Source organism: Saccostrea cucullata, unplaced genomic scaffold (genome assembly GCF_032062105.1).
Source record: "Saccostrea cucullata isolate Sc308-1 unplaced genomic scaffold, CSIRO_AGI_Scuc_v1 ctg734, whole genome shotgun sequence".
NCBI lineage: Eukaryota > Metazoa > Mollusca > Bivalvia > Ostreida > Ostreidae > Saccostrea > Saccostrea cuccullata.
Window position 1 is genome coordinate 172,457 of NW_026928122.1, and position 25,764 is coordinate 198,220.

The 25,764-nt window shown below is 32.4% G+C and overlaps 5 protein-coding genes across 5 annotated transcripts; 3 read left to right on the forward strand and 2 right to left on the reverse strand.

Moving 5' to 3' along the window:
- Positions 1–441: 441 nt before the first annotated feature.
- Positions 442–2,301, forward strand: LOC134276494 (NPC intracellular cholesterol transporter 2-like). Its single transcript, XM_062758744.1, has 4 exons — positions 442–572; positions 869–976; positions 1,302–1,465; positions 2,156–2,301. Exons 1-4 carry the CDS (start codon positions 500–502, stop codon positions 2,240–2,242), a joined length of 432 nt encoding a protein of 143 aa, XP_062614728.1. The 5' UTR covers positions 442–499; the 3' UTR covers positions 2,243–2,301.
- A 5,139-nt stretch (positions 2,302–7,440) lies between these two features.
- Positions 7,441–8,599, forward strand: LOC134276496 (NPC intracellular cholesterol transporter 2-like). Its single transcript, XM_062758745.1, has 4 exons — positions 7,441–7,564; positions 7,803–7,910; positions 8,000–8,157; positions 8,364–8,599. Exons 1-4 carry the CDS (start codon positions 7,483–7,485, stop codon positions 8,448–8,450), a joined length of 435 nt encoding a protein of 144 aa, XP_062614729.1. The 5' UTR covers positions 7,441–7,482; the 3' UTR covers positions 8,451–8,599.
- A 1,054-nt stretch (positions 8,600–9,653) lies between these two features.
- LOC134276497 (NPC intracellular cholesterol transporter 2-like) lies at positions 9,654–12,350 on the forward strand. The gene is made up of 4 exons (XM_062758746.1): positions 9,654–9,887; positions 10,297–10,401; positions 10,918–11,093; positions 12,179–12,350. Exons 1-4 carry the CDS (start codon positions 9,803–9,805, stop codon positions 12,263–12,265), a joined length of 453 nt encoding a protein of 150 aa, XP_062614730.1. The 5' UTR covers positions 9,654–9,802; the 3' UTR covers positions 12,266–12,350.
- Positions 12,351–12,933: 583 nt separating this feature from the next.
- On the reverse strand, positions 12,934–15,640 carry LOC134276512 (NPC intracellular cholesterol transporter 2-like). Its single transcript, XM_062758764.1, has 4 exons — positions 15,479–15,640; positions 14,699–14,803; positions 14,289–14,464; positions 12,934–14,117 (listed from the first exon to the last, which is right to left on the reverse strand). Exons 1-4 carry the CDS (start codon positions 15,570–15,572, stop codon positions 14,034–14,036), a joined length of 459 nt encoding a protein of 152 aa, XP_062614748.1. The 5' UTR covers positions 15,573–15,640; the 3' UTR covers positions 12,934–14,033.
- A 3,731-nt stretch (positions 15,641–19,371) lies between these two features.
- On the reverse strand, positions 19,372–25,760 carry LOC134276511 (syntaxin-5-like). The gene is made up of 10 exons (XM_062758763.1): positions 25,623–25,760; positions 24,882–25,077; positions 24,418–24,488; positions 23,635–23,690; positions 23,241–23,422; positions 22,876–22,932; positions 21,156–21,234; positions 20,350–20,474; positions 19,747–19,868; positions 19,372–19,535 (listed from the first exon to the last, which is right to left on the reverse strand). The coding sequence occupies exons 2-10, from the start codon at positions 25,053–25,055 to the stop codon at positions 19,376–19,378; spliced, it is 1,026 nt and encodes a 341-aa protein (XP_062614747.1). The 5' UTR covers positions 25,056–25,077; positions 25,623–25,760; the 3' UTR covers positions 19,372–19,375.
- Between the last annotated feature and the right edge of the window lie 4 nt (positions 25,761–25,764).

The following is a 25,764-nucleotide window of genomic DNA, read 5'->3' on the forward strand; positions in this document are numbered from 1 at the left end:
TCTCTATGTCACCTTAATATGGGTCACAGATATATATCAAATATTTATATATAATCATGGTACGTGTTATCATGGATAAGTTAACTTGATAATTCACGTTCTCGTTACTTTACTCCAATTCGTCGTGCGACAATTGAACTTCGAGCGAAATCGAACCACAATAGATCCAAAGGGTCAAGTTTGGGCTATACTAATATACAGTGTGTAGGTTGTACAGGTAGTTGACGAAAACTTTGAATTTTATAATAACGAAGTTCAAGGCCTTTTCTCAGATTATACACTTTTATGAAATTAAAATCTGGAATTTTACAACTTTCAATGAAAGAAAAATGAAGAAATCTAAGAAACATTTCAATTAATTAACCTGAACTCCCCTTCTCTGGCCTTTTGATGGAAGATAGAACATTCACAATGTAACCTTCAAATGTGAATACATGCAAACCACGTTTCTACACAAGTTTTAAGAAACCTATATTTGTTTATAATCTAGTAAAACACAATGATAAAGACGTGCATTATTCTTGGTATTCTATCATTTTCCCTCGCTGATAATGTGAAATTCAAGGACTGTGGTAGGTGCAATTTCTTTTATTCTAAACTGAAATCGTTTCTTTCAATTTTGGACTTTGCAATGCAATTTGCTTTCAATGTTTGAATTTTGTTCCTCAAATAATTAATTAATTAAAATTGAAAAAATATATTTATATTGAAGGGATATATCATTTATTTCCAAGTGAGGCACCCGAATTTCGATTTCCAGGAGTGGGGAAGTTGTGATTTTTTATGATTGCTAGAATCAAAAAATATATTTGCTTTATATGAACAAAATAAAGTTTAAATAAATCATGTTTCTAACAACTACTTACAGGTTCCGTCTCGGGGAAGATAGAAAGCGTTGACGTTAAGCCATGTCCGTCAGAACCTTGTCAACTGAAGAAAAACTCCAACGTCACAATATCCCTCGACTTTACGCCGAGTAAGTACCCAAGGCCGTCGGATAGAGGCAGGGTGCTCTGAGGAACAATTACAACTCCCTACCCACCCTTTCCAGAAACTTGGTTACGACCTTGGAATGTTTATGCATACACTTTTGATATAAAATCTAGAAAATAAAAACCAATTTAAACTAAAAACGGAAGATTTTTTATCTTCCATTTTTTATCTCCTTGAATATTATTATGTGGATATAAAGTTTTGAATAAAGTTTATTTCATTGTCAATTCAAAGTTATATTTGATGCGTGCGTTAGGAGAACTGGGCATAAATTTAATTTTTGAAATTACTTTTACTTTTTTCTTCAGGTGCCAATTCGGCCACTTTCAAGACAGTTGTCCATGGAATAATTGGAGGGGTACCTGTCCCATTTCCAACCTCTAATGGGGCAGTCAACCCCCCTGTCCCCGTCCAACCAAACCAAAAAGTTACCTACACAAACTCCATCTTTGTCGAACCAGCTTATCCTAAGGTAATCAATACTTTTTAATACAATTTTTTTTTTATAAAAAGCCGCCAATCACATACCAGATATTACATGATTCTAAAAATAGTAAGGAAGTATGAAGATAACGAACAGTCATCAACCCCAAACGTCCGTTCAGTTTGTGAGTAGAGCAAACACGGACCTCTAAAAAAAATCAGAGTATGGATCAGGTGTCATGGAGGAGTAAGCACCCTCTATCGATATTTAGAATAGAACAGAGAAAATAGAACCAGATTGAGAATTTTTAACGAAGGAATAAACATAACACTTAATTTAGCTTTTGTTTGTTTGTTTGTTTGTTTGTTAAACGTCCCTTTGGAGAATTTTTCACTCATATCAAGAAGCCATCTTTTGGTGATGGAGTGCTACAAATTTATTACTACTGTATATTCGACACTCCTTTCCATTGAGCTGTGAGGAAGCTTTTTTCTCGTGCCAGCGCGCACCTACTATGACACGGGGCCTTGGTTATACGGTCTCATCCGAAAGACAGGTCTCCACGTCCCGCGACGTAAGGATCAACTTCTTACTGTGCGACGCTAGAAAAACGCTCTTACTAGATAACCCCTATGCCTCGAGGACGAATAAACGAAATTTTATTTTAATAAGGAAAATAAAAATCAATGACTGTTCAAATATACTTCTTTTTAATGAGATACTTTTTTTAATAAACAGATATCACTCCTTGTAAAATGGGAAATTCAAGACGCTTCAGGAAAGGATTTTGTGTGCTTTGTCGTTCCTGCGATGATAGTCGGATAAACCAATATAAAGAATACAGATAAAAATGCGTTTTTGAGTATTGTGATTTATAACTTGATAATAAAATTATTATGTTTTTTTTTCTAAGAAGAATTGTGTTATTAATTTATATGGATACAAACTGGTAATCTTTAGCAAGGAAGAAAAACAGGGTTATTCCCCCTTTTGTTACTACTATATGTAGTTCATTACGCCAAAAGGAAACCAGAGGAGGAAGAAAGCAGACATTTATTTGCATTATACATAATTATTCAACTTGTTTCCATTACCTTAGGTGGAAAAGATGCCTTTTTCGTTGTTTTAGAAACAATCCGTTCTTTTTCTCCTCAGTTTGGAACATCTGAAACCTTGATATTCTTTACGATTAATGAATATTTAACTAGTATGTACTCTACAGAGCCTGTACTAACATTAGATCTCCAGGGTCATGAAATGCAAGTTTTGGAAAAAGTACTGTTGTTCGTCATAATCGTGCACACTTAGTTTGTTTGCTTTATAACCAGGAGCAGAGAAAGTGATTCTCAAAGAATTGATACATTTATACAATGTAATTAATAGAGCCCTACCCTAACACCTGAAACTCGGACTCAATGGCTCTGAATTTCGCAATTTTGGAAAGACCCCCTAGCAAGTTATCATAGCCATGCAATACGTTTGTATGTAGAATATGAATTAAGGTCAGAGAGGAAGATTATTTTAAGAATTTATGTATTTTTTCATTATGACCAATAAGAGTCCCATCAAGAAGCCCCCCCCCTCCGATTCGGAAACCATGACATTCACACAGTTTTTGGAAGAAGCGCCGTTGCGTATCGTTATAAATACTTCATTTGTTCATCCATGACCATAGGAAAACGCATTTTCAATAATAAGTAATAGAGCCTCCATAACAGCAGAATCCCTGATTCCAGGGACTGGGCCATACATTTCACAATTTTTAAGAGGCAACCTTGCACATCATAACCATGTGCTGAATTTATGAATTTTTACTATACATATATGTATTGTCAATAGAATCCCAAATTAAGAATTCAGAACCCATGACCCAGGGACCATAAATTTTACAACTTAGAGGGCTTTTATAAAATACTTATTACAATCATTTTACATATACACTGCTGGTAAAGTGCGAATCGAGAAAATCTTGGTTTCGGACACCAGCTACTATTGGCACCTGTGAATTATCTAGTTAAATGCATATTTTTTTATATAACACAATAAAAATCACTTTATAGAAAGCAAATTTATTAAATAGTTAAGCAGTTGGATTGCTTTTATACCCGAAGAGGGTTCAATATCGAAAAATTACATGTAAATGGCTGTTTACATAGTGTTTTTCACGTACTCGCATTCGAATCTACAGAACTAATTGGACAGCTAAGTGGATAAATTTAACTTTAATTCAACGTTATTTAATGCCCTGAACACTAAAAATGTGCTTTTAATGAATTATTTCCATGGAATTCGCTAATAACAAGCAAATTCATTATGTAGGTGCTACAACTGGTTTCTGTAAAATTTTGACACTGGCGACTTTTGATTTGTGTAAATGCGACGACTGGTTTACGTCTCTGAGACTATTGGCTTATGTTACTTAACTTGAATAATATGAAATTATTCAAACTTGCATGAAAAGAATGCTAGTTTTTGTAGTTTATAATCATTCTTGATCTTTTCTTGAAGCAATACAAAATGTTCCATCAATTCTTCTTACGGATATTGTGTTTTTGGTTATATTCTTTTGTTTAAAACTTTTTAAATAGAGTGATATGGTATAGATGAGCAAGACGATTACAGCACATAATTTAAAACTGCACCAGGTATACATATAAGAATGTCGTGATCAAGCGATCAAACTTTTTAAAGCAATAAACGAATGCATAATGGTAATATTTATCCTTGCAATTTATAATTATTCAAAGCACGAGGTTAGCATCCTTAGAATTGTGTTGCGTGTAGTCTACTTTTATCCTATTACATCTCAGGCACGTAGTAGGCCAGTTGTGGTGAACTTTATTTCCTGAAAATAGTCTTTTGCTTTAGTTTTGATTCATGTTTATATTTTTTATGTATACATGCCCCCCCCCCCCAAAAAAAATCTTTTTTGTAACCGTAAGGTACCTGCATTTCTGTAACTTACTGGTATAAGAAAAAAATAAGATAGACGACTGAAACTCTACAGTGCCACCCAAACAAAAATCTGTTAAAAAATGCGCACAAAAACTGCGATTGGTACTGAATTAATTCCTTCAAATTCACACATTTGCACAAAAACTAAAAAAAAAAATATCATGACCTCTAGACTTCTTCGCGAAGCGTGTTTCAATCGAAAGGATTTGTATCTTGTCATCTTAAAAATGACAGTAAAATGCGAAATTGGATGGTCTCATTTCATGGAGGGATATTTATAACAGTTATTTGTTGTTGAAATAGTAAGTGAAAATTGCAAAAGAATTCATTTGATACACCCATTTAGAAATATTTTGAGATTATGACAGTTTGAAACCGAGAAGCAGCGCACTTTATGCACAATAAAAATACTATTTTTTCGAGTTGGTCACACTGCAGCTCTCCCGTCTTCGGAGAGCTATAGTCCCGCAGCTCGCCGTAAGGTTGGCAAATCAAGCCGTTGTCATCTTCGCTGACCAAGGGTTTCTAATACGCTACTATTTGCAGTTTATGAGGAAAGTAACGTATCAGAAACCCTTTGCTAGCAAAGAAAGCGAAGAAATAGGACTGTTCTTCCTAGCTGCAGAACGGTAGCGTTATGGTTTTATATTTGTCTTTATAGTCAAAGATGAAAACATGAAACCATAAGTTAACACTACAGTTCTGCAGCTTTGATCTTCCGAGATTTAACATTTTCTTTGTTGGCTTGTCAATCGCTTGCGACTCTCATCCTTCCTATATATACGTTGTACATTGATAAAAAATGTGACGGGTCTGCATGTTTAAAAAAGTAGACAGGTGTCTTCATGTTATTCAAATATGAGAATATTTTGTTGAGATATTAAAAGTTAATTATAGGAGTTACAAGTTAATTATAGGAAATTCTTAGTACCTGTCCATGTCATCTTTCCAAGTCAAGGGTTGAAAAAAACTATTCAGGGAAGGGATAAAAAATTTAAACACACTCACATGCATCAACGTCTATTCCCTTCAAATACATGTAAATCTCATTAAAGAGAGGTCAATCTTTTTTCCTTCGGGGTGGGTTGGGGGGATGGGTCCAAGGTCTTTTTCGTTTCTTCTGCGAGCATAGAAAGTTTGTAATTCTTAAAGTTCTAGATAGTCAATTAAAGATGACTTACAACATGAATATGGAATTATTTAAAATGAACTTTGGGATAGAACCTTAATGAACATTTACTCTAGTGACACATTTTAGTGAATCAAGTCCACGATTTTTAAGAATGATATGTAATATAAACTAACCAGAGTGAATTTTGCATTTTTAAATCCTTTATTTTTTTTTTCACATTATGGAACAAATTATATGGGGGGGGGGGGGGGTTACATGTGTATATGCAATACATTTTTAATATTCGATAGAAGCAACCAATCCTCGACTTGGAGAAATATGTTTTTGGGGTTTATTCAAAGACGTTGCACTCTCTGATGATGTGTTAATATTAAAATCTAAATGTATTTCACGGAAAACAATACATTTATGATACAGCAGTAAAACGTCGCACCTCATGAAACAGAACAGAAGCCAGACGTAGCAATTACAGGTGCCAAGAGTCGCACATACAGCAGCCATACTCGCGCTGTTATCAGAAAACTTTGTATTGCATCAAAATTTTTAATCTTGTAAAGCATTTAAGACATGGGGAATCATAAATGATTCATGCAGTATATACTCATATCAACTTTAACACAAATAAATGTAGTGTAAATCTTCTTTAACACGTAAAAAGCAAATATGAATAGATCCAGTAAAATACATTAAGCGGATGTAATCTAAGGCAGTTACAGGATTGCTCCTTAAATGTATTCAACCAAAAAACAATTCTAATGCATAAAACCATACTCAACATTAATAATTGCGTCTTAATGAAACGTTATTTCATTTCTGATCGTTTAGTTGACATAAACTGCCTCACTGATGTAAACCAAAGTAGTAGCTAGTGTCCGAAACCAAGATTTTCTCGATTTGCACTTTACCAGCAGTGATATATAACAGTATAATTGCTTGGTGTCCAGGAGTAAAAAGATTTTTAGAGGTCGCATTTATATGGATACATGTAGTTTTAGTCATTTCCCTCGGGCACCAAAGGGGCCATGAATTCACAGGTTTTTGGTTGAGATCGGTTAAGTAGTTCAAGAGAAGAAGCTGAAAAAGTTCATATGTTAAGGCACAAATCAAAATGAACGATGACGGACAAAAACAGATATCAATAGGTCAACTAAGTAACACAGGTGACCTAATAAATTGGAGGGGAAAAAAGTTCCTTTAAAATGTCTAAAAATTCAAGCAATTGCAATTCTACAATTGAAGATCTTTAGAAATATCAATTACTTGCGATTTTAATAAATGTGCAAAGATTTTATATTAAATAAAACTGAATACACTTTTGTTATAAACAAGAACGTTTTATTATGTTTGTATGAAAGTGTATATATTTCTATATTCATTTAAACTTAACTGAAGCATATAGTTTAAGAAAATACGATTATGTTCAAGTATAAGAATGGCATTCTTTTGCTAGCAGTTTACGGATAAGTAAGGATGGCCAAATTCCCCGTGATCGATATATACATGTAATATATACGATCCAATTTTATTGTGTATAAAAATATTTAATATTTATATATTTTTTACTGAACTGAATGTTTGTATGAAAATAATAAAACCTCAAAAATTAATTGAAATTATAGTTTTCTACATTGTATCAGCGATATTTTAAGATGACATCTACATTTAGGATAATAAATAAACTTCAAAGCAGATGTACTGTTTACATTTACGAGTCACTTTGATTTTATTTAGTCCTTGTTATGCAGTACTTTGATGTGTCAAACTGACCAATAACTTGCAGAGTGTCGCGTGTTACTTTGACCTCTTCTCTCACCATATCGCCTGAATCGGGAGAAATCGAACGATCACTTGTGAGGTCAAAATCTAATACAATACACTTATATATAAAGTAAGTTTTCAATAAATATCAGTATGATCATTCACTGCTATAAAATACTGTGACGGTTAAAAATCAATATAGTTGTAAATCCCTATAAGAATGGACCAAGTTTCCAGATTAGTGATTTTAGTTGTTGCGGTGGCTTTTGCTACAGCTGACGTCATCACTTTCAAAGATTGTGGTGAGTTGACTTAAGTAGTGAATTTGAACAACACTTTGAACATAAAATATAAAGTTTTGTGTCAGCAAAAGTACACTTTTTACTCTTATTGTTCAATAACTAACTATATGTAAGATATTAAACTGATTTTCAAAAAAGTTATTACACTGTACGCGGTAACGTGCTCTAATAGTAACTTATTATTTCTGCTAACTGATTGAAAACATACTTAATCAGAATTTTGTGTTCAATATTGTAGGTTCTGTTACTGGAACAGTAAACCAAGTAGACATGACACCGTGTCCGTCAGAACCATGTCAACTGAAGAAGGGAGATAATGCTACAATGAAAGTAGAATTCACGCCTAGTAAGTGGCAATTTCACTTTTCTTTGGGTCACAATTCCTGGAATTATTGCAGACCGTTCAATCTCAATAATTTTTATTTATTAATTCAGAGGTAAATTCTACAAAATACTCATCTGTACTCCATGGAATTATCGGTGGGATTCCTGTGCCATTTCCTCTTCCAAATGGAATCACTTCCGGTCCAATAATTTCAAACAATAAAATCGTCTATTCAAACTTCCTAATGGTTCTTCCATCGTATCCTAAGGTAAGTTGCCCTTTCGCAAACCTTTTTTTCAGAAATGAGGAAAACTTACTATAAATTATTCTAAAAGGGCAATTTTGTATTGCAATTCGTTACCTCCTCGTGTAGATTGTCAGATGACTAAATAAAAAAAAGAGGCTACATTTTTGGCAGATAAATCTAGCAAAGATTCTTTTACTTTATTTTTTCACTGAATTGTTTTTGCTCAGGTCTCGCTGGTCGCCAAACTGGAAATCCAAGATGACAATGGCAAAGATCTTGTGTGTTTTGTGTGGCCAATCCAGATTGTGGATTAGAATTCTGGATCATCCAGTAAACACCAGCAATTCGACCATTCAGAGGGTCAAAGTTCGAGATAACGGACACTTTCTATTCCCGCATTGTAAATATATCATAAATAATTTATTTTCATCCCATCATTATACGTTTTTTGTGCTTAAAAATAAAAAAAAGCAACTGAAAAGTATTCTCTTGTAAATATATATAACACTGTAAGAAAGTCATGATTCTGAGTCCTGGGTTTGGTGAGGAATTGATTTACATTTATTGAGTAGTGTGTTCCTGATTTGTCAGGGATAGGGATAAATGCAAAACAATGCAAAACAATGCAAAACAAGAACACCGCAAAACGGAACAGGCATATCTAAAATCAAAGCAGCATGATGAAAATTACGTCATTTCCGTTACGCACAGAAGGACAATCTAGCCCATCCACACATAAACACGCACATACAAGCTTAATTTATCCCCTTTCACTCCATTATTAGGAGCGCGGTACTCAGGCAATGAAATTTTACCAAGGTCATTGTGTATTCTCGGAGGAATCAAGAAAAATACCGACAGGTGTATGAAGTGATGTGAAATGCTGTTAATTTTGAGCAAAGGGATTTGCTAGCAACTGATATTTAAAATGGTCCTTCGTCATAGTCAAAGACCTTTAAAAAATGAAAAAGAGGATACGAAGTTTAGGAAATTCTAACCTAGCTTACCCTTGTTTATTTCGATGGGAACAAAGATTATTGTTGCAATTTACAGCAAAAGTGTTCAGTCATATACCAAAATGGGACAAATTAAACCACAGAATAAATTATTTATGTCTCTGATTAAATCAACGAAATGATTCAGAAGTTCCACCTAAGATATTTAAGATATCGTAATACGGTAATAGGATAGGATGTTGACCATCTTATTTTGGGAAAGTCGATAAAGTTCCAAAAGAAGATACCATTGTTCCAAAATCATCCCACTTATCAATCAAATGATAAAATTGACTGATAACCCGAGCTCTCAAAGTGGGTCAATGCACCTTAAACATTTCGAGTCGAAATAAGGAACATGGTTGAGTAATTGTACTAAAATATTAACAACATAAATACTGTTTCATGATCTTATGTCGATCTATGATCTATCTCCTGTTGCGTAAAATTAAGGTGGCCCATGCATGTTGCAATAAATTGCGCAAAATTCCATATTTTGATAAAAACTGCTCCGGAAAACTCTTAAAATTTAAATGCCATTCATGCAACAGAGGTCGAATAAGGATTCTCTCACTATAATTCCACGTGATTCTACCCGAATATAAACAAACCCCTCTGAGAGTTCGTAACAATATTCACAGAAGAAGAGGACGTCGGAGACAAAAGAAACAATGTCCCTCTCGCTCGCCTGCGCTCTGGTAGTGGTGGGTGTTATTGCCACCTGTTTTTGTGAACCGATCAACTTCAAAAAATGTGGTAAGTAATGATATGCGTACTGGTATATACATGTATACCAGTCAGACAGGAATATGATTTCCCCTACGATATTGATTGTGTAAGCAACGAGAATGTAAGATTCAATAGAAGAACAAAGGTACGTAACATCACTTCAATATACTTGTATTGAGATTGTATAAAGAGAGTGAAGGAAGAAATGTGCGATTAAGAAGGAATTGGTTTGGGTATAAAAAGAGATCTTTAAAGCTGGATTAATTTGTGAGAGTGTTAAAATCAGTTGAACTTGTATATTAATTGAATGCACGTTTTTGAAATTTACATATAAGTTGATAACACAGGGGAAATCGAACAGAATATATATATTGATATACTATGGTATATCCAAATACCAGTTAATATTTCAATTTAAATTCAAAATAATTTACAGATGGATCACCAGACATAAAAACAGTTGATATCACACCTTGTAAGGAACAACCCTGTAAATTCTACCATGGAATGAACGTCACAGTGTCTGTAACATTTTTATCAGGTTTGTATGTATTATATAGTTAATTTTACAAATTTATATTAAGTCATTGAAAAAATGTAAGCAAGATTTTAGTATTCCAAGATCATAGATCTATTTTTTCTGTCAAAGACGAAAGAAATGGGTTTGATGAACCAGAATCGTGTCATCTTACAAAATGGTATATAATATAGTTTGATTGTTATTATATTATTCCAATGCAAAGGTAAACTATGGAATAAGAACGTTGTTTCATCCATCAAGTTTTTGGTAGACTTGTTGCTGTTGCTTGGTAATGTTTACTAATTTGCAATCTGTCTGCCAACATGAGTCTAACGTTAATTTTGCCCAAATTGTCTCTCACTTGATCTTATGAAACTTAGGCCATGCAGCCTTTGGATAGTCAACAGTGAATTCCACTAAATTCAGGAATTTAAAAAGAATTAACCAATTTAAATAAAAAATATGAATGGTACTAAAAACTTTTCGAAATATTTCTGGAGTTTCATACCTTTGTACATGTACATCTTCCATTTGTAGTCAAAAGCTCTGTTGGGCTTACAGCTGAAATCTATGGAATTCTTGCGGGAGTGCCAGTCAAATTTAACATGCCTAATTCAAACGGATGCAGATCCAGCAATATCACCTGTCCGATCAAAAACGGCGACCAATACACCTACAGTGGAGTGTTCAATGTTCTGAAAACCTACCCAAATGTGAGTACATTGCAGGGAGTATTTTAATAAAAAACCCATAATGAACTGTATAACTAGTATGTTGTAAATTTAAGATTTAGTAATGGGGCTTGTAAAGACAAAATTTGCATCGTGTTGTAAATTTTGCATTTACCTCCACCTAGTAAATTTAATGAAATCATTTGAACTTTTATTTTCTTGAAGGAAAAAAAAAACCTACAATTCAATCTTATCGGACCAAAGCAGGGAAAAAACCCAAACATTTATCATGGATGATTTATGTTGGAGCAAAACAAAATCGTATAAAGTGTAAATGTTTCATTAATCACAGATCCATGCACATTTAACTTAATTTACAGTTCAAATGATCTTTATTCAAGATGGGACTACAGATAAAGCTAAATACATTTATATGTATCCCTCATAATTATGGAACTACGTGTTTTCTCACTGTGTCTGGCATATTGCAGTAATGATATGCTGGGTGGGGCTTGTAGTCCTTGGTTTCTTATTATTGAATAAAAAAGTGAATATTTCCATTTCTATTTGTTTTCTCTTTGATAACTCTTTGAAAGTCAGTTGAGTTGATTTCTTGATAATTCTACCGGAATTTAAATTTCGCCAAACGATATATCAGGAGCTAAGGAGGCCGTGTAAATATGCAAGTTAATCTCGTGCAGCTGTCTTTATGTTTGACGTCAGTGGGCTGGGAATATTGAAATTGATATGGGAAGCCTCGTGAAATGGAAATGAAAAAAAATCACTATATAGTTAGTACTATATGCCAGAGACATCAACGATAGTTGGAAATGTGGGATAATTTATGAATAACGGATTTCTTTTATTTAAAATATCTTTTTATGATAATGATCAACCAGTTTGCTTTAATCTGCTTAATTCCACGTGTGACAGTGATCCTAAAGACTTATAAAGCAGAATACCTTTATATACTTCTACTCCGCAATTATAACTATATATACCAATGTATACACAAATATATGCATATGTTTGTATAAATACATACTCACGCACATGTATCTTTCGCATGTTAATAAAAAATATATCAAACGTTTAAAATTAATGAATATATTTTATTTTCAATTTAGATACGTCTTACAGTGCAGTGGGATTTAAAGGCAGACGACAACAGTTACTTATTTTGTTTCGTGTTTCCAATGGAAATTGATAAATGACTGTTCCTCATAAAAACTGAGATTGACTGAATCCATGTTTGCTCATTTTATCACATTCACAATAAATTCACTTCAGCATACTTAACTGTGCTTATGGTTTTTCTGAGAGCTACTTAGTATAGTATTTCTAGAAATTTTCAACATTTTTAAAGTCCAATAGTTCAAGTATTGCTAAGATACGTTAGATAAGACACGATAAAAAGTATAAACTAAATTATACAGTTATGGAATAGGTACGAGGGAAATAGCAAATTTATAGTTCCCCGAGGGAGGAAACTATTTCCCGAGGCGGCGAAGCCGCCGAGGGGAATAGTTTCCTGCCGAGGAGAACCATAAATTTGCTATTTCGTACGGAGACCCAACCACTTGCCGGTGAAGAGCTGCAAATTTCGTCCTGTTCTCGGCACTGAAGGCCATTGAGCAGGGAGGGATCTTTTTCATGCCAGCACTTACTGCGACACGGGACCTTGGTTTATATGGTCTCATCTGAAGGACCGGTTTCCACGTCCCACAGTGGGATTCGAACCCGCGAAGTAAGGATCAACTCCTTACTTCGCGACTCTCCAGCAGACGCTCTAACCACTGCGCCAGGCGGGTGACCATATTATAATGCATTCCTGGCAGATGCTGTCACTTATTTCTTAATTTATCTGTTTAAACAAAACATACAAATTCTGGAAATTTATTTCAGTACATTTTACACAGTTTTTGTCACAACATACGGTTTTTTCAAACACTAAACTGTCTTATCATTTTCAAAATTCAATAAATACATCAAAATATTAAATGAAATGTTAGAGCTTTGTGGATAATTTTTATTCAGAAAATAAAGATGAGATTGAATTCAAGTTACAATCACATCAACCAATCTCTCCTTCTCTTACATGATCATTGTAAAACAGCCATTTTCATTGGTTTAAAGCTTGTAACTATGATGAAAGCTTGTAAATATGATGAATGATGACTTAATAAAGTAATGAAAACAAATGGTTGACTATTTTCCACAAAGTTAAGTACACGTACATATACGAAGTACCTCTAATTAGCCACTTGTGAAAATGTTTTACAGGATAAACCTTGTTACAAAAAGAAAGCACTCATACAGTCATACATATATCTGCACCAAATAGCGAAATAATGTCATACCAATGCATGTCAGATCAAAAAACACTTTGAACAAGAAAAATTTCAAACATATTGATAGATCAAGGGCCCCTTACTGCTTTAAACACCCCCCCCCAACAAAAACCAAAATCAGATCTTAAACATGCATAAAAAAAATGCTTCCAAAGAGTGAGTAAACAATCAAAACAACAAAATGATTGACATTTACTGTACAATTTGACTTTTTAAATAACTTAAGTCTATTCAATATTTCAAAAGCAATACCCATACACCACATATTTTCAGACTTTTTCATTATGTATTACATTCAACTGTATAAAGCAAATATTTCTTAGCAAAACTCAAAACTAAAATGATGTACTCAGCAAAATTTTACTTATAAAAGCATTTCATATGAGTATCATAAATATACCAAATTCTTTTTACATTCATTTAGTAGTGTGAATCTTGAATATATTGTAAATTATTGAGCATAAGCATTAAAACATAGCATCAAAGTGTTCATTTTTATTTTTTTTTTTAAAATATACTTGTATAACAAGCAGCTGTGTTTAACAGAGATTCATCAACCTGATTTCCATAAAAAAAAAAGTTAATATGTATTATGCTTGCTCACGCATGCATCATCACAGATTTCTGTCTCTTACTGGATCTGAGCAGGAAGTTCAACACAAAACATTGACTGGCTCTTTTCGTTTACAAGTTCATACTTCACAACTAGCCTTATCTAAAAATAGAATACATAAGAAACTTAAGCGCAGGTCTGAAAAAGTTGACTTAATCATCCTTTAAAAGTTTTGATCCATGAAGTCAAGTACAACAGCATTTTATAGGTATAGTGAAGTTTTTTTACATTTACCCCCCCCCCCGCCAAAAAAAAGATTACTATAGAATATACCTTAGGATAGTTTGTCAGAACTGGAATTTTGTTAGAATACTTGTAGCTTTTTCCAGTGGCCACTGGACAATTGATTCCTGAATCCACGCACCCATTTGTATTAGGGGGAGTGAATGGAATGGGAATACCTCCAATGATCCCATGAACTACAGCTTTGAGTTGTGTGGCAGCAGTGTCTAAAAAATCCAATCACTTACAGCTTATAAACTGACCTACTAGTACTATACATTGTACATAGATGTCTAGTTTAGTAGTTATGTGTCTATAAATGAATGCTCAAAAATGTATGCATGCATATATGCATGAATCCAGGCAATGGAAATGTATCCAATATTTTTCTGACAAAAACTAAATGTATTATGGAAATACATTTAAATTTCATATGTTCTAATCTAATAAAGGATACTAACCTGCAACAAAGTCCACTTCAATTGTAGCATTTGTTCCCCTTTTTAATGTGCATGGTGCCACAGTGCATCCAAGAACTCCAACCCCCTTCACATGTGTTTTGCCATCTATTAAATCAAGATAAGAAATCTGACATGCCAAATTGTACAATTTGTTTGAAGCAAGAGAGTAATTGTTTTCAATTAATTTTAAGTGATAAAATTTTAAAGTATTGGTGCATGGTGGTGGGTGGGGTGGGGTTAGATGGAGGGTTATTCTCTTTTGAGTAAAATGAGCAATCAACTTCTCAACAGAGAAAAGGGTGGTGGGGCTTCAGTAGTCCACTCCTTTTTTAATTTCTTTCAAAGTCCCTTCCTCTTTTTTCCACCCTTAACTCTATACACAGATCATATGCAGCCTTTATCATGCATCATATCTACCACCATATAACCTAATAATTATTGTAGAATATTATTTTTTAAAATCAAAATGTTTAATTTCTAATACTATGGTCTAACGTCTGAATTCACACAAAGCAAAATTAAAAAAAAAAGTATTTTTAACTTCAGAAAAAATCTACACAATTTCACAATAATGACTGACCAAAACCATGTGTAGCCATAGGATTTATTTTTACCTATATCCGAATAACATTAATTGTAATTTTCTAACCGTGTGTTCCGAACATATTCTTTCGCTGTTTCCACAACCAAACATTCCTCATAATTGTTGTTAATGACCCTGATATTGTAATAATAGAACATTTCGCTTATTTATACTGCCATTTTGGTTTCAGTACCTACCACATTCTTTAAATGGAATGGCAGCAGACACAACAGATATAAGCAAAGTTACAACAGAGAGAACCAAAAGCTTCATTTTTCCGATCATCATCATGAACTGTGAAGTTTTTCCTCGTTTCTACGGATCATGTGAGCAAATCACGTGACTGTCGTACGATTGACTAATTACTTCCGCTTTCAAAATCAAGGCGTGGATCAAAATGCCCTTTTCGCAATGACTACACTAAGAATAATTTAATAGTTAGCTGAATTTATGATTGTTGAATAAAAAATATATAAAATAAATAAATAAAAAAAATTCTAATGCCCTGCATTGAGCTCTTTTTAGTAGGTAAAAAAAAAAATCCCGTTATAACGCGAAACTTTCGCGAAAAACGCGTGTACATACTATTATAAAAATGTTACTTAGAGACCTTTGACCTAGAATGACAGGCAGACGGGAATTTCTATGAATTTATCATATGACAGAGGGAATTTTTCTCAGAAAATGTAAAGGAGAAATGACGCGAGAATAAGATAAATTAGTCCGCTTCATATTTTTGCATTTTATTTAAAATCCCTACTAATTAATATCTATAAAATGAATACATTCCTTTAAAGATTTTCTTGTTTTCACTTGTTGAAATCAAGAAATTCTTAAGACTGATTTTTCGAGAGTTTGTACACTTTGAATTCATTGTCATTACTCAGTGTTTCGTAAGCAACACTGGTGGTATGACCATGTGGTGCAACCTCAAAATACGATGCTGTATATATATTTCTACAGTGAGTCTTTCGGAGACAAATGAACATTCACAGTACATGTACGTCCCCATGTAAAGGTACACAATTTAGAACATTACACTGTACTTCATTTTTTTTTCAATTTCATTGATTCTTAAGAACTGAGATCTTATTTTGCTATCAAATTCTACAGAGAGTGCAAAATAAAGACACCGACATTCATCCCTAAATTCAAAACTGTTAGCTCCACTTTTAGAAAACGCGCATAGATTTTGAATTGTTTGAACAGTATTGAGAAACACAAAATGTGACAGAAAAAAGATTTAGTAAGAGGAAATTGTAACAAATAAATTAGATCATAAAATCAAATGGAAATTAAAACTTGCGCAAATGTCTCGGTTAAACAGCGCTATAACGCAAAACTTACACGTTTGTTCGCGAAAGCTTCGCGTTATAACGCTAAAGAAAGGCGTTACTTCGCGATAGTTTCGCGTTTTTTCGCAAAAGTGTCGCGTTATATATCGAAAACTTTATTCATTTTAACCTACAAAAATGAGCTCAATGGGCTTTCGTAATAGATAAATAAATAAATAAATAGATCACAAATAAAACAATTCAGTATGAAATTATTAATTAAAAGTGCTCTCCTCCCATTTTTCTTATATTGATAGAATATACAGAGTGCAGATAACCAGAACTTCACCACTATAACATACAGAAAGTGCTTGAGCATTATAACTGATGTTACTATTTGGTTTTATATGTACATGTATGCCCGCCCCCTTAGACATATAAAACATATGAACAAAAGATGTCATCATATGACACTGTGTTTATAACTGACATTATATACAATGTCAATTCATAGATAAATAAGAAATAAAATATACCATGTATGCATATAGATTAGGCTATCATTAAAAAAATTGTTTGGTATTGTTGCCTGGAGAGTTTCAGACACAGAAGGGAGGGAACTTTTTTTCTTCAAAATTGAAGATGATTTTTTATTTTTTAAAATCAAATTGAAAAATTTCAATAAACAGTAAAACACATTTTCTGACTTTTTGAAAAAAAAAACAAAAAAAAAACAGTGTCAAGAATTGTTTTAAATAAAACAATATATTGTAATTCTCTCCAAATCAGGTAAAATGATGTCTTATATTTGAAACATGACTTTACTTGTAGCTAAAATCCAAATACGATCTTGAATTTTTAATTTCAACTTACTATGTAGTTTAATAAGGAAAAAACCATTGATCTTTAATAATTGGCACATGAGTGTTCATGACCCCCCGCCCCCACTTTGACTTCGACCTTACTCATGACCCTCACCCTCCCAATCTCATTTGACTTTGATCTACATCCCTCTTTATTATTAGTTATCAGATTGGGTAAATTGGATTTGGCTTGATCATCAGAATTCCTAGAATAATGTATGAACCACCAGTCTAATATTATCCTTGTAGTCACATTCTCTATTCTTTTCTATGTCTTTGTAAACACCTATTCCAGCTAGTGTCAACATAAACATGACTGCTACATGTATAGAAATCTAGAGAAAATTGATCATATTAGCAAAATCCCTTATCAAAAATTCAAAATTGGTCTAACAGTGCTCTTTTGGGGGACATATATTCTTAGCATAATGCAGACATCTCACAAAACAGGTGACATAAAAATGGATTATCTTTTCAAGGCTTAAACTTATATGATAAATTCTGTTGTTTAGTTTCAATATAGAGGGGATAACAAATAAGATAATCAATTTGTACATTCACAGTGTTTTCTTCTTTTTTATTCATTATCTTTTCAACAATTTACCATAAAAACAAAGTCAACCAACTAAAATGGTTCAGTTTTCACATAAAAACAAGTGACTTTTTAAAATCCTGGTCTGATACATTTGTGTTTCAGTTTTATGTCAATAACATGTACTGCCCTTTTTTTCAAACAAATGAATGTTGTATATAAAATCAGTTCATCTCTTAAATACTCCCAGCTTTAACAGATAAACATTATACATGTACACATACATGTTCATGTTTGCAATTTTTTCCAGTTGTAACACAATCAACTAGTACTTCATGGTGAAATCTTTTGGGCTAAAATTCCATATACATTAATTTACTTCATTGCAATTAAATATACTTCATTCAATATTCTTTACATGCTTTTCATATCTATCACAATAAAACATGTCCTTTTCATATGTAAAGAATTTTTATGTAATCTCTGAATCTCCCAAAGAAGTTAAAAATATATTACATCAATTATAATTTGAGATTATTGTGTGTAAAGCTTTTATAATAATAATAATAATAAAAAAAAAACAATAAGAAGGCAATTCTGAAGAGAAAATATACATGCATCACATTGCATTTCTCTGTAACACAATACAGTGTAATATAGGGATGTGATCTGAATTTTTGATATTGATATAATTCAAATTTTACTCTTTTTCAAGAAGCATTACAGAACTGTGATGTGTAATCTTATTTTCAATTTAGGCTTCAAATATCAAAACAATACTGAAGAGCAACTTTTAACCTCAAATAAGATTCAGAGGTTTTGACAAAGTTCATTACGGCTACAACATAAATAATTCAGTATATAAATGTGGAGCTGATATTGTCATAAAATAAAGTTTGATAAATTAAAACACAAATTTTACTGTTGCTAGAAATTTAAAACAATTTCTCCACCATAAATATATCTATGAAGACTTTTTTTTGTTTGAATCATTAAATTTGGGAACAAATATTGATACATGAAGTAAAATAACTTGGATGAGAATGTGGTTCATAAAATTCACAAAAATCTCAAGTATTTTTTCAAGTGTTTGCTCTGGTCCAGTTTTTCACTTATAAATGACCAATTATGTCAAATAACTTGAAGAGCAACCAACCATTCTTTCACAATTACAACACATGATGAATAAGAAAATTCAATCTTTGTCTCAATGTAAAATTTCATTTCCCTATACCAAAAAAGATGTAAGCAATGAAGCATGTAATAATAAAAAGGAGACATTGTTTTCTGATTTCATTGCACCAGCAAATTGATAATAATGGTATATATTTTTTATACCAATGGTAAAAATTACTTATGTTGAGTTCTGATTTGATTTTGATGACATGGATCATACTTGACTTGAGTTGGGGAAGGAGGGGGTGTTTATGCCATAAATACAACAAATATGATGAAGAATAATATAAGAACAGCAAATATCTTGATCATTAGCCATCGATTTGATGTCACTGACTGAAAGTACTTCAGAATTTCACTGTGAGCTGCTTCTACATTCATAACTGCATCATCTGTATTGGCATCAATTCTGAAAGATAAAGTGTGACACTACATACAAAATATAGATATTAAAACTGAAAATGAATCACTCCATACACAACATTACACTTTTCTAAAAGAATAGAGATTTTCAAAAGTCAACATTTATAATCTACATATTTGATTTTTGCTTTAAAAAATTCTAGTTGTGCTTACAAGAATTCAGAGCACATTTTACTACAAAGGTAAGTTCTACTGACCTGTGCACCATTTCTTCTTGTTCTTTGACCATATGTGCTAGCTGTGTGAATATTCCTCCTAATTCTACAATCGTACTCTCTATATTCTTCATGGTGTCTGCTCTATCCTGGATGTAATCATCCTAAATAAACCAAGAAAAACAATTTATATTATTAGCTGTTCTTCAGATAGAAAGAGGAAACACTTTATACATATATATGTATTAAGGATTTTTTTTTTTTTTTTTTTTTTTTTTTTTTTTTTTTTTTTTTTTAGAAAGCAGCAATATTTCTCTTAGATTAATACACTGTATTCAGGTAGGTAACTTGAATATTTTCCAGGTAAACTGGGAGAATTTTGTAAGATTTTGTCACAATGTCAAAAATATGTGCAAAATTTTGTATAGAATTGTACATGGGAATTTTTTTTTAACTAGAAAATTTTAACATACAAGTTGACAGGTTGAGAATATCTAGGAATTAAAAAAAAATCATTTCCTAGACATAAAAAAAAAGTTTTCAGCAAGGCAATATTTAGGTAGTTGATCAGGAAAGGGCAAAGAAACATTTTTTTAAAAGATGGCTTCACATTTTTATTAATTTTTAAAAATATATTTCACCTACCTGTTGATCTATCAGCTGCATCTGCTGCTGAAATCTATTTTTGTCCATTCCGTCCATATTGAGGACAACGTCACCCCCTCCTGTGGCGCCCTGGGAATTCATTTCATCTTGAAACAATACTGAACCTGTGCAGAGAAAAGAATTTAATCTTTATACTGAAAAAGAAGTCTGATGAAAATTTCAATAATTCACATTCACAATATACATTAAAGTATTAACCTGAGTTCTAAATCTCTTAGACTTTTTTAAGGCGTGTTGAAATATTACATACTTGTATTCATCAAACAAGGATAGTCAAAGACACAAGTACAAATCGAAACAAGTATGTATATTAAACAATATGATGAGTTTATATATGTCTTGTGTAACAATCAAAGTTCTATAATAAGAAGAGATTCCATCAGAAATCCTGGATTTACTTCCCTTGATGACTATCCTGTTGCAAATAAACCAATTTCCTGCACAAACCATGTGCATAAAATGTATGCAAGGCCCTCAAATTGAAAAACATTGCAATGTTTTTATGTATTTCCATCGCATGTTTAAAAAAATTCTTCTTTTTTTCACAAGAATTTTAAGCATTGCTGTACATTAAATCATGCTTATAACCAAGTGCCAGGGGTGGGCGATTTTTTTTGTTCATTATAAAAACTAGGTTCATAATATATTTTATAGACACAAGATATGATAATTGCTTCACTGTATGCATCAATTCATAAAAGTGTTTGCTATCAGTGTGTTTCACTGTATTTTTCAAAAAATAAAATCAAATAAATATATTACATACATTTTTCTTCAGAACTTACTGTGATTGCTGTACGTTGTGTTAGACATGGCGGGGGACTCGGAGAACTGATCTCGCCTTGTCTTCTGGTGCCTTAAATTCTGACAAAATAACAATTTTTTAAAAATTTTTAAATATAAGCATTATGGATTTAGTACAAAAAATTAACTAAAAACCTTTAAAGAAATACCGGTATTTCTTAACCATCATAGACAAAGTCAACAATAAATTTTCATGTGACAAAATTAACAATTAGTTAGTAAGTCATAGGGAAAGAAAACCTCAGGGTTTCAGATTGAAATAAGTAACTATAAGACATCTGGCATATTTACCAGAAAAGTTATAGGCCATTCTGTCCAAAACTTCCTAAAATTATAGGCCAATAGAAAAGTTAAACTTACTCAGATTTCTGTAAGACTTTTACAAAAAATCATTTAATTACATAAAATATTCATAAATATACAGTTAATTCTCGATAAACCGCCACCTTTTGTAATTTAGAAATCATGGCGGTATAACGAATTTGGCGATGAATTGAATTTCCCATCGTTTAGGAAACCAGAAGTAGAGTTACCGTTCTTAGAAATACAATTTAGCGTTTCTATTCTCATTATTACATGTACATGTACATATTAAAACATATTTCTAAGTTTTAAAATACTTCAAGTAATTTTTTATGCACAATTTGCTAAAACAAAATGTGCAGTTATGAAATAAAGACAAGCACATGTGGATGCATGTAAATCTTACGACTGATATTGAAAAAAAAATGCTGGGTCGATCGTCGTGATATATTGCCGATAAATTAAAATGAATTCTTGAATATTCATTGTTTAAGGTATCATTGTTAATAAAACGTTCACAATTTATACCGTATAATTATTTTTTAAGCAAATTTTGCATTGTTTAAAGCAGAGATCATCAAAATAATATCGTTATCTGTGTTCTTAAACAACGACCGCCTTTGTGGCAAAGCCGTCACTAAATGATTTTTATTAAACAGAAAACAAAATTATCATAACAGTTCATGTTAAAATCATTGTTTATTTAATTCTTATTTAATTATTTAATTGCATGTACCTTGCCTGGCTTTGCATGCTTTACAACAGGGATAGCGTCAACCAATTAGCCGTGCTTCACTGACCACATGCACCTGTGGCGGTATATCGAGATAATTGACACTTAGAAATGGACGTTTGTTGTGAAAACAGGGTGGCGGATGGCGGTATGCGAATTTGGCGTTATAAAGAGAATTTTATATAGCAGGAAAAACGTTCTTGGCAAATCATGGCGGTATAGCGAAAATGGTGATGAATCGAATGGCGATAATTCGAGAATTGACTGTATATTAATTTTCCTTTCAATAAAGTGTAAAATAATTTTTTGTTTCTTTTAAACAATATCAATATATTGAAACAGAATGGGATTTTTTTTTTTTTAATTCAATTCAATGGGTTTTGTCAAGATTTAATATACCCAAATGACATTGGCTGATTGAATCTGCAGTTGCAGAAAATAGTAAAAACAATTAGATCTAAACTGTACCATGTTTACGACTGGCCTTTACATCCAGAAGTTAATCAGCCATTCTGTCTGTTCAATGTCAAACTTATAGGCCATGTTGGCAGGTAAATTTAATTTTTTCCTGCCATATTGCATTTTTATCGGCAAATGGTCAATGGCCGACGCCAATCTGAAACCCTGAAACCTATAAATAAAATTAATTTCTTCAGCAAACATACCTCTGTTCTGACTTCTAAGACTTCTTTGAAATCATTTGACATGGTGGCAAGTTTTGACTGTTAAAAGAAGATAATGTTAATTAAATTAATTTTGTGCCATGTTTTTAAAAATTTGCAAACATATCTATTAGAGAAACAATCCCTGATCATTACTTATCATTAACCTATTTCATACATGTACACTGTACATGTATTTTAAAATTGACAGTGTTAACCATGTTTGAACCAATCAGATCGTGATTCTTAATTGTGCTTAACTTTAAATGAACTGCAGATGCCCTATAAATTGTAACAGAAAGTGAAAGTAGTAAGTAGCATAGTAACAAGTCCATTTTTTGGGTCAAGGTCACACAGCCTCTACTGACCTGTAGGGACACAACCACGGAGTTGGAGTGACTCTGTACGTGCCTGGCGTTGGGGTGTGACTTGGCCACCTGTTGTAGCTGTGCTATCTGCTTGTTCAGACTCTGTATGTCCTGATTAATTATGTACGTCAGCTCCTGGATCTCCACCGGCTTGTCATCAAAGAGGGACTTCTTCTTAGCCACTTTAAAAATACAGATTACAAATAAGTCATTGTTTTATGACTGTCATCATCATCATCGCAAAGCACAGTTTTGACTCCATAAGCTCCCTCAAATCAGATTATAGAGAGAGTCGAAGTGAGTCACACATGAATAACTGACGATAACGTATTGTTGATTTACAAAACACTTTGATGAAGAAAAAAATGAAAATTGACTTTGATATGGTACTTACACATGGTGAGTTTTTCAAGTTTTGCAAATGTGTTTGCCAAGTCACGGCCAATTTTTCTGAAGAGAAAAATATCCAATGGTTGAATGAAATACTTATAGATATTCATGTATATTTAATTTATGAATCAAAATCCTTTTTTTGATCAAAGTAATCTGATCACTTGGAGAGACAAAAACTCTCTTAGGCCCAAAAAAATTAATCAATTGTTTCTCAGGCACCGCCGCATCAGTTCAAAAACGGCCGCATTGATCAATTTTATTGATGTATTGAAAAGGGAAATAACTCAATTTTCTATTTTTCCAAGTTGAAAAAGAAAATCGAGTTATTCCCCTTTTACTAAATGATAAGATAGGCGTTTTTATTAGAAAAACAAGATATTTCTTCTAAATTTACAGTATTTTATGAATTAACTTTTAAATAAATATTTGGAATAACATTATTTAAAGTTAAAAACATGTCATAACTAATTTCAGAGAACAAACATTAAGAATCAGTAGATATTATCATTTTTTTGAACAAATGGTTGAAAAAAGGTGTAAAACCTGCTTCAAAAAAAAAAAAAAAAAGTCTGCCTGCCGCATTGAATTTTGAATTTTTTGGCCTGAGAAACTATTAATTAATTTTTTTTGGCCTTAATTGCATCAAATATTTAATTAAAACAAATTTCAACCAATTTTACTTCACTGGGATGATATGCAATATTTTCATCTTTCAATGTTTACATGCAATTTTTGGCAATTTAAGAAATGAAATAATGTGACCATTTAAATAATTTGAAATTACTTTGCAATTTGAGTAAATTCACTCCTTTGTCGTAATGCAGGGTTTCTCTTGTGAGCCAGTGTTCCATTTCCCTGCAGTGGATAAATAAATCATGTTACGATACACATTTTCTTAAACAACAAAAAGAAACCCTCAAATGGGGGAGAGTGTCATGCTCAATGCACCCCAGAGTTGGATTCATGTTTTGTTACTACTAATTAACAATTTATTTCAAACATGAAGCTAAAATCCCCTGCTAATCGCCTTTTGGTTTCAAGAAACTTGAAGAGAGGAATACAGTATGACTGTGATGATAGGCACATGAAATTTTCGGATATTCTCCCTTCCATCCCCCTGTGTGTGTGTGTTATTTTTTTTTTTTCGATACAGTAAGAAGTAAGAAAGTCAGCTCATAATCTAGATATAAATAATCCATCTTAAATATTTGTGAAATTTGCTTATAAAATGTACTATATATATCATACCTGTCTTGATTGTAATAATTTTGCTGCAGAAAGGAACTCATTGGTTCGATCTCTACAAGACATTTCTGTTTCTACTGGAATCTCTGAGACAATTGTCTGACTTGTTTGTGTGGATATTCCGCTTTGTTGTTTAGAATCAGATCCAGAGTTGGTACGGCGTCTTCTCGCTATCATTGATCTTGCTCTAAGATATCACCTAAAGTACATGTATACAATTTTAAAATTATTGACATTTCTCAAAAGAAATAAAGTTTTGATATGTTTATGGTTGTGTCCACCAAGAAATGTGAATCATACTGTGTGAAAAACTGTCATTTTTTTTTTATGTGACAGGGACCTGTGATCAATAATCTGTGTCTATTTTACTGATATTTTGAACAGGTGTTCTTTTTCTTAGCATTATATTTATTCCAATAATGGAAACTCACACATACAATCTAGTTAAGTCACTGTTAAGTGCAATATGAAAGAAAAAAAACTGGGTCATGGAGAAAAATGTGACTGAATATTGATGAATTTACGATGGCGTTGGACTGAATATTAATGAACTGGTAAATACAGAGATTATACATAGAAATGCCGTTTAACAGCAATAAGAATGAGAGCATTTGGGAGATTTTTAAACAAAACCTGTGTACATATAGTGATATACAGTGATGTATCTTCATGCTGTTATTCCATGTTATTTAAAATTCATTTTACGTATACAAATCAGCCAAATTTCGTTTGTCCTTTACCTACCCAAAACAAGACCGTCACACCGACTACCAAAACTCACGAACTTTTCACTTAATTTCTTAACTTTTACAGATAGTCATGGTCATATTTTCTGTTTTGACACAACAGCACAAACCTTCCACGAATCTATTACGTCACATCCGCC

Excerpts from the sequence above, each read along its gene's own strand:
- LOC134276494 (XM_062758744.1), top strand. The coding sequence starts at position 500 with ATGATAAAGACGTGCATTATTCTTGGTATTCTATCATTTTCCCTCGCT. Across the intron at positions 573-868 it reads TGTGAAATTCAAGGACTGTG|GTTCCGTCTCGGGGAAGATA; the intron begins GTAGGTGCAATT and ends AACTACTTACAG. Across the intron at positions 1,466-2,155 it reads TCGAACCAGCTTATCCTAAG|ATATCACTCCTTGTAAAATG; the intron begins GTAATCAATACT and ends TTTAATAAACAG.
- LOC134276512 (XM_062758764.1), bottom strand. The coding sequence starts at position 15,572 with ATGATGATGATCGGAAAAATGAAGCTTTTGGTTCTCTCTGTTGTAACT. Across the intron at positions 14,804-15,478 it reads CATTCCATTTAAAGAATGTG|ATGGCAAAACACATGTGAAG; the intron begins GTAGGTACTGAA and ends TTGATTTAATAG. Across the intron at positions 14,118-14,288 it reads TTCTGACAAACTATCCTAAG|ATAAGGCTAGTTGTGAAGTA; the intron begins GTATATTCTATA and ends TTCTATTTTTAG.
- LOC134276497 (XM_062758746.1), top strand. The coding sequence starts at position 9,803 with ATGTCCCTCTCGCTCGCCTGCGCTCTGGTAGTGGTGGGTGTTATTGCC. Across the intron at positions 9,888-10,296 it reads GATCAACTTCAAAAAATGTG|ATGGATCACCAGACATAAAA; the intron begins GTAAGTAATGAT and ends AATAATTTACAG. Across the intron at positions 11,094-12,178 it reads TTCTGAAAACCTACCCAAAT|ATACGTCTTACAGTGCAGTG; the intron begins GTGAGTACATTG and ends TTTTCAATTTAG.
- LOC134276496 (XM_062758745.1), top strand. The coding sequence starts at position 7,483 with ATGGACCAAGTTTCCAGATTAGTGATTTTAGTTGTTGCGGTGGCTTTT. Across the intron at positions 7,911-7,999 it reads GAAAGTAGAATTCACGCCTA|AGGTAAATTCTACAAAATAC; the intron begins GTAAGTGGCAAT and ends TTATTAATTCAG. Across the intron at positions 8,158-8,363 it reads TTCTTCCATCGTATCCTAAG|GTCTCGCTGGTCGCCAAACT; the intron begins GTAAGTTGCCCT and ends GTTTTTGCTCAG.
- LOC134276511 (XM_062758763.1), bottom strand. The coding sequence starts at position 25,055 with ATGATAGCGAGAAGACGCCGTACCAACTCTGGATCTGATTCTAAACAA. Across the intron at positions 22,933-23,240 it reads CCGTGGTTGTGTCCCTACAG|TCAAAACTTGCCACCATGTC; the intron begins GTCAGTAGAGGC and ends TTCTTTTAACAG. Across the intron at positions 19,536-19,746 it reads CAAGAAGAAATGGTGCACAG|AATTGATGCCAATACAGATG; the intron begins GTCAGTAGAACT and ends TTTATCTTTCAG.